The sequence below is a fragment of the Scomber scombrus genome, chromosome 21, assembly GCF_963691925.1.
Source record: "Scomber scombrus chromosome 21, fScoSco1.1, whole genome shotgun sequence".
In the NCBI taxonomy this organism is placed as follows: domain Eukaryota; kingdom Metazoa; phylum Chordata; class Actinopteri; order Scombriformes; family Scombridae; genus Scomber; species Scomber scombrus.
The window spans coordinates 24161947-24182092 of NC_084990.1; the positions used below are offsets into that span (position 1 = coordinate 24161947).

The 20146-nt window shown below is 43.0% G+C and overlaps 2 protein-coding genes across 3 annotated transcripts in view; both read right to left on the reverse strand.

Moving 5' to 3' along the window:
• The window catches only part of LOC134003423 (microfibril-associated glycoprotein 4-like), a 274046-nt gene that overhangs the window by 239880 nt on the left and 14020 nt on the right, over positions 1-20146 (reverse strand). The gene's annotated exons all lie outside the window — the stretch shown is intronic.
• LOC134003398 (chromobox protein homolog 2-like) lies at positions 12775-18403 on the reverse strand. 2 transcript variants are annotated; one of them, XM_062442595.1, is made up of 5 exons: positions 18335-18403; positions 18207-18250; positions 16626-16691; positions 15454-15523; positions 12775-15355 (listed from the first exon to the last, which is right to left on the reverse strand). In XM_062442595.1, exons 1-5 carry the CDS (start codon positions 18398-18400, stop codon positions 13949-13951), a joined length of 1653 nt encoding a protein of 550 aa, XP_062298579.1. In that variant the 5' UTR covers positions 18401-18403; the 3' UTR covers positions 12775-13948. The 2 variants fall into 2 exon arrangements, with proteins under 2 accessions (XP_062298579.1, XP_062298578.1); XM_062442594.1 differs by having other exon boundaries at positions 12775-15358.

Sequence of the window (20146 nt, forward strand, 5' to 3'; positions counted from 1 at the left end):
AGGGGAGGGAGGAAAGAAAAAAGGAGGGAGGGAGGGAGAAAGGAAAATAGGAAGGGAGGAAGGAAGGAAAGAAGGACAGAGGAAAGAAGGAAGGGAGGAGGAGGAAAGAAAGAGAGAAGGAGGGAAGGAGGAAGGAAAGAGGGAGGGAGGGAGGAAGGAAGGAAGGAAGGGAGGAAGGGAGGAAGGAAGAAGGAAGGAAAGGAGGGAGGAAGGGAGGAAAGGAAATATGGAAGGAAGGAAGGTAGGAGGAAGGAGGAAATAAGGACCCTTCATTCCTTCCGTCCTTCCTTTCTTCTCCCTACCTCCTTCCCTCTTTCCTTCCTTCCTTCCTTGACTCGAGGACAACAGCAGGGTTAAAACTATAATGCAGGACAGTATTTTTACAGTGTAGTATTGATAGATGTGAGTACTTCTTCTATCTCTGCCGATACTCAACATATTTAACTAAAAGGTGAAAGTAAAACACGAGGTCTGAGTTTGTCTTCCAGAACGGTTAAAATATGTTTGATGACACAACAGGAATAAATAAACCTCTCTGAAGACTTTTATGCAGGGTCATGCCACACACGAGAACAAAGCTAAATATTTTCCACATATGTCTCTGACCTGTAACCATGTAACCGAGTCTTGAGTCAACCAATCAATCAATCAATCAATCAATCAATCAATCAATCAATCAATCAATCAATCAATCAATGGGCCGATCAGAGAAGGTGCAGAGGGGTGGACAGGTGTAGAGGAGGATGTGTTGTGTGTTGGTTTAGAAGATGAAACGTCTGAAGAAGGAGGGATGGTGATGTGAAGAAGGGAGAGGAAGAAGGAGGGATGGTGATGTGAAGAAGGGAGAGGAAGAAGGAGGGATGGTGATGTGAAGAAGGGAGAGGAAGAAGGAGGGATGGTGATGTGAAGAAGGGAGAGGAAAAAGGAGGGATGGTGATGTGAAGAAGGGAGAGGAAGAAGGAGGGATGGTGATGTGATGAAGGGAGAGGAAGAAGGAGGGATGGTGATGTGAAGAAGGGAGAGGAAGAAGGAGGGATGGTGATGTGACGAAGGGAGAGGAAGAAGGAGGGATGGTGATGTGAAGAAGGGAGAGGAAGAAGGAGGGATGGTGATGTGAAGAAGGGAGAGGTGTGGAGGACTGACTCTTATCTCTGCAGGGTGAGCAGGTATTCAGGTCGAGGTCAAACACTGGCTTTGATGTGTGTGTGTGTGTGTGTGTGTGTGTGTGTGTGTGTGTGTGTGTGTGTGTGTGTGTGTGTGTGTGTGTGTGTGTGTGTGTGTGTGTGTGTGTGTGTGTGTGTGTCAGATAGGCTGGTGTCCGGCACCGCCACCCTTACCCATCTTGCCCTGATATCAGGTCAGATGCCGTGGAAAATCAGTGGAGTTCCCTTTTAACCCTTGTCCTCGAATCAAGGAAGGAAGGAAAGAGGGAGGGAGGGAGGGAGGAAAGGAAGGGAGGAAGGAAAGGAAGGAAGTACGGATGAAAGAAGGAAGGTAGGAGGAAGGAGGAAAGAAGGACAGAGGGAAGAAGGAAGGGGGGAAGGTAGGAGGGAGGAAAGAAAGAGAGGAGGGAGGGAGGAAAGAAGAAAGGGAGGAAGGGAAGGAAGGAGGGAAGGAAAGAAGGAGGGAGGGAGGAAGGAAGGAAGGAAATGTGGGAGGAAGGAAGGGAGGAAAGGAAAGGCAAGAAGGAAGGAAGGAAGGAGAGAAGGAAGGAAAGGAGGAAGGAGAGAAGGGAGGGAGGACGGAAAGGAAGGAAGAAACAAGGGAGGAAAGTAAAGACGGAAGGGAGGAAAGAAAGGAAGGAAGGACAGAGGGAAGAAGGAAAGGGGGAAGGTAGGAGGGAGGAAAGAAAGAGAGACGGAGGGAGGGAGGAAAGAAGGAAGGGAGGAAGGGAAGGAAGGAAGGAGGGAAGGAAAGAAGGAGGGAGGGAGGAAGGAAGGAAGGAAATGTGGGAGGAAGGAAGGGAGGAAAGGAAAGGCAAGAACGAAGGAAGGAAGGAGAGAAGGAAGGAAAGGAAGAAGGAGAGAAGGGAGGGAGGATGGAAAGGAGGGAAGAAACAAGGGAGGAAAGTAAAGACGGAAGGGAGGAAAGAAAGGAAGGAAGGACAGAGGGAAGAAGGAAGGGGGAAGGTAGGAGGGAGGAAAGAAAGAGAGACGGAGGGAGGGAGGAAAGACGGAAGGAAATGTGGGAGGAAGGAAGGGAGGAAAGGAAAGGCAAGAACGAAGGAAGGAAGGAGAGAAGGAAGGAAAGGAGGAAGGAAGGAAGGAGAGAAGGGAGGGAGGAAGGAAAGGAGGGAGGAAAGAAGGGAGGAAAGGAAAGAAGGAAGGGAGGAAGTAAAGGGAAGAAGTACGGATGAAAGAAGGAAGGGAGGAGGGAGGAGGAAAGAAGGAAAGAAGGACAGAGGGAAGAAGGAAGGGGGAAGGTAGGAGGGAGGAAAGAAAGTGAGAAGGAGGGAGGGAGGGAGTAAAGAAGGAAGAGAGGAAGGAAAGGAAGGAGGGAAGGAAAGAAGGACGGAGGGAGGAAGGAAGGAAAGAAGGAGGGAGGAAGGACAGAAGGAAGGGAGAAAGGGGGATGGAAGAAGGAAAGAACGAAGGAAAGAGAGAGGAAGGAAAGAAAGAGAAAAGGAGGAAGGGAGGAAGGACTGATGGAAGGAAGTAAAGGAGGAAAGAAGGAACAGTCGAAACAGACGGGGTCAGTTTGACCCGGGAGGACGACACGAAGGTTAAGAAAATGCATTTGACCAGATGGTGGCGCTAGATGAAAAGTCAGGAGATCAAAGCCTAACCCTAACCCCAACTCCAACCCCTACCCCAACCCCAAATCCAACCCCAACCCTAACCCCAACCCCAACCCCAACCCCAACTCCAACCCTAACCCCAACCCTAACCCCAACTCCAACTCCAACCCCAACTCCAACCCTAACCTTAACCCCAACCCCAACCCAACCCCAACCCTAACCCCAACCCCAACCCTAACCCCAACCCCAACTCCAACTCCAACCCCAACCCAGACTCCAACCCTAACCTTAACCCCAACCCTAACCCCAACCCCAACTCCAACCCCAACCCTAACCCCAACTCCAACCCCAACCCTAACCCTAACTCTAAACCCAAAGGGAGGAAAGGAAAGGCAAGAACGAAGGAAGGAAGGAGAGAAGGGAGAGATGAAGGAAAGGAGGGAGGGAGGAAAGAAGGGAGAAAAGGAAAGAAGGAAGGGAGGAAGTAAAGGAAAGAAGTACGGATGAAAGAAGTAAGGTAGGAGGGAGGAGGAAAGAAGGAAAGAAGGACAGAGGGAAGAAGGAAAGGGGAAGGTAGGAGGGAGGAAAGAAAGAGAGAAGGAGGGAGGGAGGGAGTAAAGAAGGAAGAGAGGAAGGAAAGGAAGGAGGGAAGGAAAGAAGGAGGGAGGGAGGAAGGAAGGAAAGAAGGAGGGAGGAAGGAACCCCAACCCTAATCCTAACTCTAACCCCAACCCCAACTCCAACCTCAACCCCAACTCCATCCCCAACCCTAACCCCAACTCCAACCCCAACCCTAACCCTAACTCTAAACCCAACCTTAACCCCAACCCTAACCCCAACCCCAACCCCAACCGTAACCCCAACCCCAACCGCAACTCCAACCCCAACCCCAACCCCAACCCTAACCCCAACTCCAACCCCAACCCCAACCCTAACCCTAACCCCAACCCCAACCCTAACCCCAACTCCAACCCCAACCCCAACCCTAACCCCAACCCTAACTCTAACCCCAACCCGAACCCTAACCCTAACTCTAACCCTAACCCCAACTCCAACTCCAACCCCAACCCTAACTCTAACCCTAACCCCAACTCCAACCCCAACCCTAACTCTAACCCTAACCCCAAACCTAACCCCAACCCCAACTCCAACCCCTACCCCAACCCCAACCCCAACCCTAACTCTAACCCTAACCCCAACTCCAACCCCAACCCTAACTCTAACCCTAACCCCAACTCCAACTCCAACCCCAACTCCAACCCCAACTCCAACCCCAACCCTAACTCTAACCCTAACCCCAACTCCAACTCCAACCCCAACCCTAACTCTAACCCTAACCCCAACTCCAACTCCAACCCCAACCCCAACCCCAACTCCAACCCCAACCCTAACTCTAACCCTAACCCTAACCCCAACTCCAACCCTAACCCCAACCCCAACCCCAACTCCAACTCCAACCCTAACCCCAACTCCAACCCCAACCCTAACCCCAACCCCAACTCCAACCCCAACCCTAACCCTAACTCTAATCCCAACCCTAACCCTAACCCCAACCCCACCCCTAACCCTAACTCCACCCCTAACCCTAACCCTAAAATTTTTATTTTTTTATTTTTTATTTTTTAGCATGGAATTTTTTTTGTTCTGGATTTTATGGCCAGGAGCAGGGGATCCTTTGTTTTACTAACCAAAGGTTTGCTGTTATTTATTGATTTGTTTTAGCACTTTTTCAAGCACTTATCTTAGCACTTTATACTAATCAAATTTTAGCACTTAATTTTATTCCCCTGCTCCATGTTTTGGAATCTTGAGCCGATTATTCTATGTTCCCTCTAATCATGATATTAGAAAACATTTATTTATTTATTCCAATTTTTTAATATTTGTTTTATTGGTTCTGGATTTTATAACCGGGAGCAGGGAATCTTTTGTTTTTACTAATCACATGGTTGTATTTTATTGTATTGATTTGTTTATAGCACTTTTGAAAGCACTTTACTAACCCAATTTTATCCTAAACTTTCTTGAGTTCTCTCCTTTTAAAACTCTTTCTTTTATATGTCTTTAGATCAACATTATTATTTATTATTTATTATTTATTTTGTTATTTTTTAATATCTACTATCATGATTAGTCCAAAAAAAATGGTACATCAACTTTTATAAACACTTTTACACCCTTTTTAAATATCTTAACAAGTAAGGAGGGATCCGTGCAGCCCGGACTGGGACGAGGCCTGGAGGCGGACCCCCTCCCAACGTGTGGCTGCTGATGGGCCTTGTCCCATTATTATTTTTTATTAATCTGACTCCTGCGGGCCCCTCTCTTTACTCTGCCTGGGTGCTCTGCCTGGGGATCCGGCTCTGAATCCTGAACCTGGTCCTCTGGCGGGGGGAGCCTTCACCCCTACCTCTACACCATCCATCTTACAGTGCTGTGCAGAAGATTTTAACAAAAAAAACCCATAACCCCAACCCTAACCCTGATGTGTTGTATTTGATCATTTATCATTATATTGTTTAATTAAATTATTTTTTTTATTATCTATTTATTTTTATGACCAATAGATTGGGAGATTTTATGGAATTTAGTGTATATATTTGCTTTTACTATGAATGTGTGTTATATATTATTGCCTTTTTCTATCATATTTATATATTATTTATTTTTTTAATCACTTTTAACCATGCATGTTTACCCTCCCACATCTATTCACCCACAAACACACAAGAATTGTATGTACTTTTTAATCTATTTATTATCAATTTATAATGATTAACATGATTTTATTGCACAACACATCCCAATGACCTTGTTTTGTTGGGAGGCACGTAGTGGGTGGGTGGCCGTGTTGACCCCTGTGTGTGGGAGACCTGGGATGCCAGCACCGGGATTCGAACTCTGCTCACCTACACCAAAGTAGACACTTACATCCCATTGCAATAAACTTCTATTTAGCACTCCATATCACATTCTGTTTGGGACATGGGTAGCCCAAGTCTGTAAGCCAGTGCACCTATGTTACATCACAACCCCTGAACCCCAACCCTAACCCTAACCCCAACCCTCATTTCACTAAAAGAAAAGCCATAATCTCCAGTAGTGGCACATAGAATAGTTTCAGCCTTAGTAACACTTGCACACACACACACACACACACACACACACACACACACACACACACACACACACACACACACACACACACACACACACACACACACACACACACACAGAGCAGGACGGAGCTCTCAGAAAACAGACTGTGGAGCTTCTGACAGGCGGAGTGGGAGAAGCCGGGAGAAGTCGGATGTCACATCGAGACGTTTCAAGGTTTTCACTCTGGTGCGAGGAGACAGCCGGCATCTGCAGCCGCCCACCGGCAGGCCCGCTGCCGCCAGTAACCCCCCCCCCATCACCACCCCTCTGATACACACACACACACACACACACACACACACACACACACACACACACACACACACACACACACACACACACATCAAAGCCAGTGTTTTCATCACTTTAGAGGACATTACATTGATAATTAACATTCAACCTCTGGAGACTTTATCTAACCTTAACCTTAAATGCTGCATGACTAATAACCCTCACCTTAATATAACCCTAAACTAACCTTAATATAACCCTAAACTAACCTTAATATAACCCTAAACTAACCTTAATATAACCCTAAACTAACATTTATATAATCCTAAACTAACCTTAATATAACCCTAAACTAACCTTAATATAACCCTAAACTAACCTTAATATAACCCTAAACTAACCTTAATATAACCCTAAACTAACCTTAATATAACCCTAAACTAACCTTAATATAATCCTAAACTAACATTTATATAACCCTAAACTAACCTTAATATAACCCTAAACTAACCTTAATATAACCCTAAACTAACCTTAATATAATCCTAAACTAACATTTATATAATCCTAAACTAACCTTAATATAACCCTAAACTAACCTTAATATAACCCTAAACTAACCTTAATATAACCCTAAACTAACCTTAATATAACCCTAAACTAACCTTAATATAACCCTAAACTAACCTTAATATAACCCTAAACTAATCTTAATATAACCCTAAACTAACCTTAATATAACCCTAAACTAACCTCAACTTTAAAGCAGGTCTTCACCCTAAATTTGATGATATACATTAAGGGGACTTTTAGTCCCCATAAGGGAGGCGAGTCCCCACAACATGTGTAATACCTGATACACTTACACACACACACACACACACACACGTGTTTGTATAGCTATCTTAGTGAGGACATCTGGTGACAGGGTACTAGCCAAGCCCCTAAACTAACCCTAAACTTTAGAATTAGGGTTATGTTAAGGTTTCAAAGATCCAGCAGCCATAGTCACCAAATGTACACCATGAAAAAGATTCTTTATATACGCCAAAATTACAACTCAAGCCAAGAGTTTAACTCACATATAACCTTCATGCAGCTGGACTGGAAGTTACTATTAACTTATTTAACACTATTGATTTAATACATCAGGTTGCACCGTCACAATCTAAAGAGGACTGCATAAAGGACCAGTAGAAGATAAATGAGGAGTTTTTAACTGGAAATCATGCAAATATATTCCAGTAGAGACACAGATAATAAATATAGAAGAATATGAGTTATTTAAAATGTTAAATGAGCAAAAAAAAGATTAAAACAAGTCAGTTTATCGGAAATGCTTCGTGTTAGTGAAAGATGAGAGAAGTTAACTCTCACGTGACATCGTGTGTATACAGACAAAGGTGTGTGTGTGTGTGTGTGTGTGTGTGTGTGTGTGTGTGTGTGTGTGTGTGTGTGTGTGTGTGTGTATGTGCGTGTGTGTGTGTGTGTGTGAACAGGCTGCAGGTCTGTGTTGACAGTTAGTGGTGTTAGTACAGCAGCAGATTGATGACAGTCTGGCTGTCTTTGTGCCAACAGGGAGACTCCTCGAGCCCAGACAGACACACACACACACTTAGCTGTTAGGTAATCCCAGGCTGCCGTCACTGTGTGTGTGTGTGTGTGTGTGTGTGTGTGTGTGTGTGTATGTGTATAACTGGTATAACTCATGTTGTGGGGACATTAATCTGTTTACAGTCACATCGTGGGGTAACGTAAATCATCAAAGGTCCCCGATAGACAAGTTTTAAGACTTAAAAATACTCTGCTTGGAATAATAATTTGTGTTTATACTTTATAATGTTGGTTTTTAAAAAATAAACTTTAGAGAGAAAACACACACACACACACACACACACACACACACACACACACACACACACACACACACCAAAGAAGCAGTTTGTGTGACTTTGCTGCAGACGGATGACGAGCTGATGTCGTCTCTGCTACGATTCACCAACATTCACCTCACAAGATTATATTATTTATTATTAATATATGATGAATTTTATTCTTGTTGTTGCTCAGTATTAAAATGCCAAGTTTGCGCTTAAGAGTTGAATCTAAAATGAATTTTATTGTTGATTATTTCATGATTAATCAATAAGTTGTTTAATAAAAATATTCAGTTTATCTCCATAAAAATGATTTAAAGTGATTAATTATCAAAATAGTTCTTGACTAATTCAATAGTAATAATACTGTTATACTGCATACTACATCACTCATAATACTGCAGTACTTTTACTGTAATACTGCATACTACATCACTCATAATACTGCAGTACTTTTAATGTAATACTGCATACTACATCACTCATAATACTGCAGTACTTTTACTGTAATACTGCATACTACATCACTATAATACTGCAGTACTTTACTGTAATACTGCATACTACATCACTCATAATACTGCAGTACTTTTACTGTAATACTGCATACTACATCACTCATAATACTGCAGTACTTTTACTGTAATACTGCATACTACATCACTCATAATACTGCAGTACTTTTACTGTAATACTGCATACTACATCACTCATAATACTGCAGTACTTTTACTGTAATACTGCATACTACATCACTATAATACTGCAGTACTTTTACTGTAATACTGCATACTACATCACTATAATACTGCAGTACTTTTACTGTAATACTGCATACTACATCACTATAATACTGCAGTACTTTTACTACATCAAACCATCCAGCAGGCTGCAGGCTGCTCTGTCAGCCACCAGGGGGCCGCAGCGTGTTTCTGTCTGTCATTCAAACCCCATTAAAATGAATGAAACTGACAGAGTGTTAAGGTGTGTGTGTGTGTGTGAGTGTGTGTGTGTAGGTGTGTGTGAGTGTGTGTGTGTGAGTGTGTGTGTGTAGGTGTGTGTGTGTGTGTGTGTGACTGAATGTGAATCATCAGTGCGAGTACAAACTGCAAAAATGATGATTTCATGAAACTGTAGTGTGTGTGTGTGTGTGTGTTAGACAGATGAGGGGAGGGGGGCTATGGGGGTGTTGGGGGGGGTTACACTGCCCCACACTGTTCAAACTGTTTATGCATACCAGTGTGCTGTGAGGGCCCCTCTGTCGCTGCCTGTTTACTCAAACTTATTTTGGGAAAATTCCACCTCTCTGCACGACTCTGGCCATAAATCACTGAATCTGCAGCTTTGTGGGATGATAGCTTCTGTCAGTCACACACACACACACACACACACACACACACACACACACACACACACACACACACACACACACTCTGCTGTGTTTTCATTGGTGTAACTAAGTACTTTTACTTCATTTCTGTACTCGAGTATTTTTCACTTGTCTTTCAGTGTTTTAGGATTTTAGACGGACACATTATTAAATATACATATATTATATATTGATTTCAATACATTTTATATATATTAATACATTTATTTTACAGCTGCACATAACTGTAATGATATTAACTTAAACATATGAATGATATTACTTTATAGATCAGGGTTTTATTTATTTATCTGATGATAAACTCATTAATCTGCTCAGATTATTATTGTTTGTTCACTCCGTTTATTTACGTATATTAATCTCAACTAATGTTTGTTTGCTGTTAAATCATTAATTTATTTTATGAATCTGTTCATTCACTCATTATCATTCTTTCATATAACATTAATCCATTCATTCGCTTTATTAATCAGTTTAATAATCTTTAGTTTATTATTCCAGTCACAGATTATTAATCCCTTCATTCACTCACATTATAAATCTCAGTTGATTAACCCTCCTGTTGTCCTCGAGTCAAGGAAGAAGGAAGGAAAGGAGGAAGGAAGGGAGGAAGAAGGAAGGAAAGGAGGGAGGAAGGAAGGAAAGGAGGGAGGAAGGAAGGGAGGAAAGGAAAGAAGGATGGAAGGAGGGAGGGAGATAGGAAAAGAGGAAGGGAGGAAGGAAGGAAAGAAGGACATAGAAAAGAAGGAAGGGAGGAAGGGAGGGGAGGAAAGAAAGAGAGGAGGGAGGGAGGAGGGACAGATGGAAGGAAGGAAGGAAGGAAGGAAGGAAGGAAGGAGGGAGGGAGGAAGGACAGATGGAAGGAAGGAAGGGAGGAAAGAAGGAAGGAAGGAAATAAGGAAGGAAGAAGGGAGGGAGGAAGGACAGATGGAAGGAAGGAAGGGAGGAAAGAAGGAACAGTCAAAACAGACGGGGTCAATTTGACCCGGGAGGACGACAGGAAGGTTAATCACTGATCACATGACGCTGTTTCTGTAGAAATACACTAATTAAATTGACTCATTTAGTGTTTTTATCCGTCCGTCCTCATCATGAATTGATCAGTTTGCTACATTTATAAAATCTGTTTGCATTGATTATTGAACCACTTCAGCCAATCAAACAAAACCTCAAATTATCTGCAGCATATTAAAACTCTGAGTTAAAGCTGAGCGCTGCTGGAGCGACGGAGACCCCTGCTGGAGGAAAACATGAACCACAAAACAGACAAAGCTTTAAATTCTTCAGGTACTTCTTTTATGGTTTATTTCAAATACCTTCAAAATGGCAGAGAGGCACACAGGCTACAAGTGTCTGAAGCTAGTAAGCCAATATGAGCACCAGATAGATATCACATGAGAAAAAAAACATATTTACAAATATAAATTAACACATATTTCAACTCTAACAGACACTGTGACGGCAGATTTATTTAGAAAATAATAAAATAAAATAAAATTAAGTGATGGTGGAATGTCTTTGTTTGAGATGATGAAAAGAAATCAGCTTACATTTATTTATATTGTGCGTAGTGCAAGAAATACTGTCAGTAATACAAATTATAATTATAATAATAATAATAATAATAATAATAATAATAACTGATCATTCACATTCGTAACACCTTTGGTCCAAAGAACTGAAGAAGTCCAGCCAGCGTGCCCATGTGGGACCAGAAGGGTTAAATCTGGGCTGCAAATATGGGACCCAAGTGGGTTTTTGTCTGCAGTTTCCATGGTGACCACACCTGGGTTTACCCATATGGGCTTCAAATGGGTTCTGAATGGGTTTCAGGTGGAGCCCAAATGGGTGAGACCCATGTAGGCCCCAATATATTTGCCCATATGGGGTCTAAGTGGGCTCAGAATGGACCTTAAATGGGCTTCACATGTGGGGCCCATACAGTTTGCCCTGTTTATGCCCACTTACGTCCCTTATGGGGCTCATACAGTCGGCCCACATAGGCTTCACATGTTACTGCAACCATGTGGGACCTGCAAAGTTAACCCAGTTCCAGCCCACATTTAACCCGCATGGACCTGCTGGCTGGGAGACGATTACAAAAAAAAAAAAAAAAAGCGCGATGTGTGGATGAAGGTTTACCGATCACAGACAAACTTTACTTCTTTTTTTTTATGGTTTTTTTTTTTTTTCCTTCTTTTGACGTCATGCTGCCACATATTTAAAAAGTTTGGATACAGGTCCGACAAACACAAAACGTTCCTACTCAAACTAATCGTCACAAGCAGCTGGACGGTGGCAGTGGGCTGTGAGAGGAACCTGAGGCACTGGAGAGGCGGCATCGTACATCCATCTGGACTTTTTAAACCCCCCCCCCCCTCCGTTTAACACCTTTTAATTAAAAAAACTGAAAAGAAAACGCAGTCTGAGACCAGCAGGAGGCCTTGCTCACAATTCACTGATCGGTTTAAAAAAAAAAAAACCTTCACTCAAAGTCCACTTACTAAACTTTTTCCCCCAGAACTTTCAACCGTACCTCATGGTCTTCATCAGCAGACAGAGTGGTTACGACACAACAGCTGTGCAATCACATGACCAAACAACTGAGGAAACACCGTGAGCACCGCTTACAAAAAAGCTTTGAGAAAAACAAAAACAAAAAGCTAGTAAGTTAACCTTTAGTGAAGTTACCGTGTGACCAAAAGTTCCATTAATACATTTCTAGTCACGCGACGACAACTGAGAGAACTCTTTCCGCCGAAGAAGACCATGAGCTATACTTGAAAGCTCTTTGGGGGGAAGAAAGCTAGCAAGTGGACATTGAGTGAAGATTAATAATATCGACCGTCTGTGATATCGTGACTGAAACTTCTGTTTGCTTGACGACTACTGAGCAGTGTTTATCTGCCGATGAAGACCATGAGCTGCACTTGAAAGCCCTGTTAAAAAAAAGCTAGCAAGTGGACCTTGAGTGAAGATTAATTCATAAACCACCAGTGTTATCATGTGATCAAACGTTCTGTTCAGGAGACGATAACTGTGCAGACTAGCCGCTGATGAAGACCATGAGCTGTGCTTGAAAGTTCCAGGAAGAAAGCTACATTCAGACTGAAATGTCAACTACTTGTGTCATCGCATCGTCACATGACCCGAAGTTTCAGCAAACCCTCTCCACCGAGGAGGACCATGAGCTGCACTTGAAAGCTCTGGGAAGTGAAATGCTAAGCAAGTTGGACCTTGAGTTAAGACCAAAAGTTCCATTGATACATTTTCAGTCACGAGACAACGACGACGAAGAAAACTCTTTCCGCTGATGAAGACCATGAGCTATACTTGAAAGCTCTGTGGGGGGGGGGGGGGGGGGGGGGGGGGGGTAGCCAGTAGTCTGTGAGTGAAGATTAATAATATCGACCGTCTGTGTTATCATGACTGAAACTTCTGTTTGCTGAAGAGGACCATGAGCTGCACTTGAAAGCTCAGGTAACACCAATGGTCAACCATCAGTCTGCTGATGAAGACCATGGACTATGGTATATTCATCATAGTTAACTGTCGCTGAACAAAAAAAAAGGTTATTTAAAAAAAGTTGTAATTTAAAGCTGTCAAACTTTAACACTCGAAATCTGCGAAAATGTATTTTGGTGAAATGATCCTTTAATAAGGTTAAGATTAGAGTTTCAGAGCTGCTGGAGGAGCAAACATTACAGGATCAGTCAAAGTAAGTAGAGCTGCAACTGTAGTGTTTCTCTCTTCGTAACAACCTGCTAATTAATTCATCGTTTGTTCTCTAAAAACATCCGAAAAATTCAGAAACAGTCAAAAAACCCGAAAGATGCTCAGTTACGAAGAAAAGCAGCAAACTCACTTTTGAGAAGCTGCAACCATCAAATGTTTGGTTCATTCTATTCATTATTATCAGTTCATCAATTAAATACGACGGCCAAATATGTAAAAAGAAAAAAAATACTGACTTCGGTAATATTCTGAGCAAAAACTCTGAGATTAAAGTCGCAAATTTACGGGGAAAAAAAGTCAGATATTCTGTGATGTTATAAAGTCGCAAATTTACGAGAAAAAAACTAGAAAAAATGTGTTTTATTCTGCCAAGCAGTCACATACTTTTTTCTCGCAAATTTGCGACTTTATAATGTCAGAGAATATCCAAGTTTTTTTCTTGTAAATTTACGACTTCAATCTTAATAATTCTGAGTTTTTTCTCTAAATATTACCGTCCCTCATCCCTCCTCCAGGTCAGTATTTTATTAAGTTATTTACGTATATGGCCCCGATATCAGTGGCGTCGCTTGACGAGGATAAAAGTCGACTTTCGTGACTCTTAGTTCGTATGTTTCCATCTTCGGACTCAGACTGTGTTTTAACATCGGGAGGAAACGGGGGTTTTAAACATCAGGGTTCCTACATTGTTTCTTCCATGTGATAAATGCTCGATAGATGATCCGCTGTGTTTGTGTCTGGATTGGTGAACGTGTGCATGTGTGTGTTTGTAGGAACCCTGAGAGCTGCTGCGGGAAGAGTCGTAAGACAGTTCGTCCTTCAGTGATTCCGAGAGTTGAAGAATCCGACGCTGGTCGGCGACTCCTTCACCGTCACCGTGATGAAGTTGGCCGTGACGTCGGTGACGAACACGTGCTCCAGGAGGTTGCGTGTCGGCCGCCAGTCCGTTTCCGTGTCCGACTCGGTGGCGTCGTTGCCGAGGCTGGGCCGGCTGTTGCTAGGATACAGGACGGTGTCGTGCTCCGAATCGCTGCTGCTGGTCTCGTCGGAGTCTCCGGTGCTGAGCTCGTTCAGGCTGCGGGTTTGTTTCCGCTCCTCCTGCCTCACGCTGCCGTTCCCCCGCCCGCCGCCGCCCGCCATCTTCTTAGTGTCTCCTAACATTTCCTTCCTGTCCTCTCGTAACCTCGCCTGCTCCGCGCCACCTCCTGCTGGCAGACCCGAGCGATGCCCGGCCGACGTTCGAGTGTCTTTGAAGCCTCCCGCCGCTCCTTTTACGACGACCCCGCTCCTCAAACTGGACCTGGACGGCGCGGCGCTGCTCGTGTGCGCCCCCTGCAGGCTGCTGCCGGCTAGCGGCTTGCTGACGCTCTGCAGGTTGAGGGCTCGGAGGCTCAGCGCCTGGTTGGCTCGGTCTCGTGGCGTCGGCGAGGCTGACGGTTTGGATAGACTGGAGTTCTGCTGCTTGTGATGAACCGACCCGCTCTGACCCCCGAGGCCCTCTTGCCTCCTCTGAGCCAGCGGGGAGCGATGGACCCCCGCCTGGCCCCCGATAAACCCGCCCAGAGACCCCGAACCTCCACCTGGTTTCAGAGCGGACACTTTGAACCCGTCTCCTCTGCTGCCGCCGGTTTCTGAGATGGAGCGCTTCAGCTCGGACAGCGAGTTCTTACTCTGTGAAGCGCTGGCTTTGTGGGAGGAAGAGGAAGAGAGGGAGCGATTGGTCCAAATGCAGCTGAGGGATCCGGGTTTGGAGGCGGCGCTCTGGGCGAAGGAGCTGCTGGAGGTCTGTGAGGCGGACGCGGCCTCTTCTCTGGCGCTCCGGCTCATCCCGGTGTAGGTGAAGCTGGCCGGCTGCAGCGGCTTCTTCACGCCGGGCCGAGGATCCTCCCTGGACGGTCTGAGCGCCTGGTGGTGGCGAGGAGGAGGAGGAGGAGGAGGTGGTGGAGGAGGAGGAGGAGGAGGAGGAGAAGGCGGTCTACTCTTCGCCTGTCGTAGAGCTCTTATGTCGGGGGGGAGCGGCTTCCTGCCTCGCTTCTTCTTGCAGGGGGGGTCGGGTTTGGCCAGCATGATCTGAGGCCTCTTCTGGGGAACCGGGTGGACTCGAGGGCCAGGCTTCGACTTCTTGGTGTGATCTTCATCTTCGGAGGAAGAGGAGGAAGGAGACGATGAAAGGACGGAGGAAGAGGAAGAGGAGGAGCGGCTGTCTTTAGGGACAGCTGGAGCAGGCTGCTGGAAATGTAAGAAAATCAAATCAATAATCAAAATAAAGTTTAAAAAAAAATCTACATTAAAATTCAGAAAGGAGAGAAGTGAAGAAAAATGACCAGAATCTTCCGCGGACGTCCTCTCGGCCTCTTCCCTTTCTTCTGGAACAGAAGCTCTCTCTCTTGTTCTCTACAATAAAAAGAATGACACATTAAACATTTAATACATTTTCATTCTTATCTTTTTTTTCCTTAAATTCTAACTTATTGGGGTTTTATCATAGACTGTATATAAGAAATGGACGTAACATCGGTGACGTCACCCATTGGTTTGTGGACTGCTGCTCAGAGGCCAATAGTATCGGATCTGAGCAGCGCCATCTTGAACATTTCAGGTGCATGTTGGGAAAAATAAAAACATGGATTCTACTTATATGGGCATCAGGAGGAGCATCAGGCGCCCTCCTGAACCTGTGAACCAATCAACCTGTCAATCACCACGTAGCCACGCCCTAATGCATACCCTGCTTTATCGTCACATATAAAATCAGGGAGGCCAAAATGTCCCAAATGAACATCATACTGCATTGAAGAAGGCTTTAAACTAGCGATTGAGACCATAAACACATTTTGAAAACGTTTACTGAGGTTAGAAATCAAGTGAGAAGTTGGTGAATTCTCCATTGACTTGTATAGAGACGGAAGTCCTTTTGACACCAAAACGGTCGCCCCCTGGTGGCCTTTTGATAGAATGCAGTTTTAAGTTACTTCCGCGTTGGCCTCATTTCAGAGGACCAGAACTCCCCGCCTGGGTTTTATGGATTAAAGACGCAACTAACAATTAATTTTATGGTTGATCGATTATTAGTGTGGTTTGCAAATTATATGAAAACAAGTCAATGACAGTTCCAGCATTACAGAAGTGCTTAAAAATACTGTGAATGATTATCGAGTTGATAAAATAGTTGGTGATTAATTTGTCTGCTGATCATTTTACTGATTTTTCAGACTCAAAAAAATGATGTAAATTTAAAATATATCATCAGTTGTAACATTTTTCCAAGCGGACGACTTTAAAATCTAATAAAGTGAATTAAATGTTCTGTTTCAGCCTTTAATCAACTTCAAAATTGTTGATATTTGGGTTTCTTTTAAGGATATTTTTTATCTAGTAAATCAAAAAATGTAGCACTTTATTTCTCGCAGTGAACAGATGAAATAAAACGCTGTATGTGTGAATGTATTAATTAGGTTTATAATATAATAAATGTGACACCATATTAAAATCTTACCTCTTGTGAAACGCTGCCAGTAACCTCGGGTCCAAAATGTTTTCTTCTGGCTCCCAACTGTTGTGCCTGAAAAAAGAATGAATGAAAATGAATCATCACATCTGGTTCAATCTTTTCTGTATTTTAAAAGTATATTTTAGATTTTAATACACAATGAAATGACTGCGCTGTTGGAGGACACTGATCAACATTTTCTGACATTTTATAGACAATCCATCTAATCAATTAATCATAGTACATTATAGACACAGTAAATAATAGACAGGTTATTGATAGGGAAAATAATCAGTAGTTGCAGCCCTACTGAACTTTATTTTTTACATTTTTGCAGGGTTCAAAGTGTGTCAGGGTGGTTTTGGGGTGAATAAAAAGAATAAAAGTAGGTGTTGTTAGAGTATTAATAACAACAAAAAGTATTTAAAGAGCTTCTTGTTATTAATGTGAATGCATTTACAAACTAATATCAGTTATAGGAAGGAGCTGCAACTAACGATAACTTCCATTATCAACTGTTTGTCAATTATTTTCTTGATTAATCAATGAGATGTTTAGTTTATGAGGCGAGTCACCAATTAACACGGTAACTGCTTTAACCATAACACCGGTACATGACCACATATGTATCTACTTTAACTAGAGTCACCAATTAACACGGTCACTACTTTAACCAAAACACCGGTACGTGACCATATGTGTATTTACTTTAACTAGAGTCACCAATTAACACGGTCACTGCTTTAACCATAACACCAGTACATGACCATATATGCATCTACTTTAAGTCACCAATTAACACGGTCACTGCTTTAACCAAAACACCGGTACATGACCATATATGCATCTACTTTAAACGGTCACTAGTTAACACGGTAACTAGTTTAACCATAACACCAGTGCATCACCATATATGCATCTACTTTAAGTCACTAGTTAACACGGTCACTAGTTTAACCATAACACCGGTACATCACCATATATGTATCTACTTTAAGTCACTAGTTAACACGGTCACTGCTTTAACCATAACACCGGTACATGACCATATATGTATCTACTTTAAACGGTCACTAGTTAACACGGTCACTAGTTTAACCATAACACCGGTGCATCACCATATATGCATCTACTTTAAGTCACTAGTTAACACGGTCACTGCTTTAACCATAACACCGGTACATGACGATATATGCATCTACTTTAAGTCACTAGTTAACACGGTCACTAGTTTAACCATAACACCGGTACATGACCATATGCATCTACTTTAAACGGTCACTAGTTAACACGGTCACTGCTTTAACCATAACACCGGTGCATCACCATATATGCATCTACTTTAAGTCACTAGTTAACACGGTCACTGCTTTAACCATAACACCGGTACATGACGATATATGCATCTGCTTTAAGTCACTAGTTAACACGGTCGGAGCTCCACCGGGGAGCCGCCGTGTCTCCCCCGGGTAAGGAGCAGACATCCCCGGCAGGGTTACGGTTAGCAACCCCGGTGAGGAGCAGCAGCAGCAGCAGGCTTTGTTTGGAGCCATGTTTGCAGCGTTAGCTCCTTTAGCAGCTACTCACTTGGACGACCATCCTCTCCACTTCACCAGATACTCCAGCTTCCCCTGCGGAGGACACAACACGTGAGACCGGGGCACACACACCGGCTCCGGGGACACACTCTGCTCGGCGGCCCGCTGCCTGCTTACCTTTCTGGGCCGTTTGCTGAGGATGCATTCCGCATCAAATACCTGGCCGACCGTGACCCCCTCCATTACTGCTGCAGCGGCGAGAGCGCGCATGACCCCGCACGGCCGCCGTAGTGCTGCAGACTTCATAATAAACCCCAGACCTTAGTGTTATTGTTATTATTAGTAGTAGTAGTAGTATTGTTATTATTATTATTATTGGTAGTAGTAGTAGTAGTAGTATTGTTATTATTAGTAGTAGTAGTAGTATTGTTATTATTATTATTAGTAGTAGTAGTAGTAGTATTGTTATTATTATTATTATTATTATTAGTAGTAGTAGTAGTATTGTTATTATTATTATTATTATTATTAGTAGTAGTAGTATTGTTATTATTATTACTGTTATTATTGTTATTATTATTATTATTATTGGTAGTAGCAGTAGTTAAGTATAAATAATAATAATACATTTATTTTATAGAGCTCTTTTAATAATACCCAAAGACGCTTTACAGACATCAAAGACAAATTAAAATAATAAAAACATACAGAATAAAAAAAAAACCACAATCAATAAAAGAAATGAAGAGAAAAAGAAACAAAAACAGAAAAAACAAAACAAAGAAAAGAAAATAACAAAACAATCAATCATTAAAACGGTGAGTAGTTATTGTCATCATTAATAATATCAGTATTATATTTGGTTTAAAACTATATTATTTCATTTTCCACTCATAGTAATGCACAGCTCCAGAAAAGCAATTCACAATCAAAACATCATAATTTATTAGTTAGGTTAAGATAAGACGGTGAAATCTTATCAATGACAATAAACTTCTTTATGTCTTTATGTAACGGTGAGTTAAGATAAGATATTCCTTTATTAGTCCCGCGATGGGGAAACAGCAGCAGAGTAAGCAGTAAAAGTAGAAGAAGGAATAAAGAACAATAAACAATAGTAATAAAAAATAAAAGAGTAAAACAATAATAACATTATGTACAAGAGTAATACTGGTGTTGAGTGATAATAGACAGTACTGAACATTAACCCTCCTGTTGTCCTCGGGTCAAGGAAGGAAGGGAGGGAGGAAGGAAAGGAGGAAGGAAGGAGGGGGAGGAAGGAAGGAAAGAAGGAAAGGAGGAAGGAAGGAAAGAAGGAAGGAAGGAAGGAAGGGAGCAAGGAAAGGAAGGAAGGACGGACAGAGGAAAGAAGGGAGGGAGGGAGGAACGAAGGAAGGGGAGGAAGAAGGAAGAAAAGAAGGAAGGGAGGAAGGAAAGGAAGGAAGGAAAGAAGGAAGGACGGAGGAAAGAAGGAAGGAAGGTAAGAGGGAGGGAGGGAGGAGGGAAGGAGGGAATGAAGGAAAGAAGGAAGGGAGCAAGGAAAGGAAGGAAGGACGGACAGAGGAAAGAAGGGAGGGAGGGAGGAACGAAGGAAGGAGGAAATAAGGAAAGGAGGGAGGACAGAAGAAAGGAAGAAAGGGGGGCGGAGGAAGGAAAGAAGGAAGGAAGGAAAGAGAGAGGAAGGAAAGAAAGAGAGGAGGACAGATGGAAGGAAGGAAGGGAGGAAAGAAGGAACAGTCAAAACAGACGGGGTCAATTCTGCTGCAGTCTGCAACCTCACCACTAGATGTCACTAAGTCCCACAAACTGATCCTCTTATAAAATGTTACAGCAGTCACCAATAAAAACACATCGACATCCTGTCACCTGGAAGTTCAAACTGATTCCTGCCTTTTATCTCTCAGGTGATTGTTGGGATATTTAAGAGAAACAGGTTTTCTACTAGGCTTCCAGGAAACTACATCTCCCTGCATCACAGTATATGATATA

Bases quoted from the DNA above. Each gene is read 5' to 3' on its own strand.
- LOC134003398 (XM_062442594.1), bottom strand. From the start codon at position 18,400: ATGGAGGGGGTCACGGTCGGCCAGGTATTTGATGCGGAATGCATCCTC. The intron at 16,692-18,206 runs GTGAGTAGCTGC...TTCTTTTTTCAG, and splicing joins TGGAGAGGATGGTCGTCCAA to GCACAACAGTTGGGAGCCAG. The intron at 15,359-15,453 runs GTCATTTTTCTT...TTACATTTCCAG, and splicing joins GACGTCCGCGGAAGATTCTG to CAGCCTGCTCCAGCTGTCCC.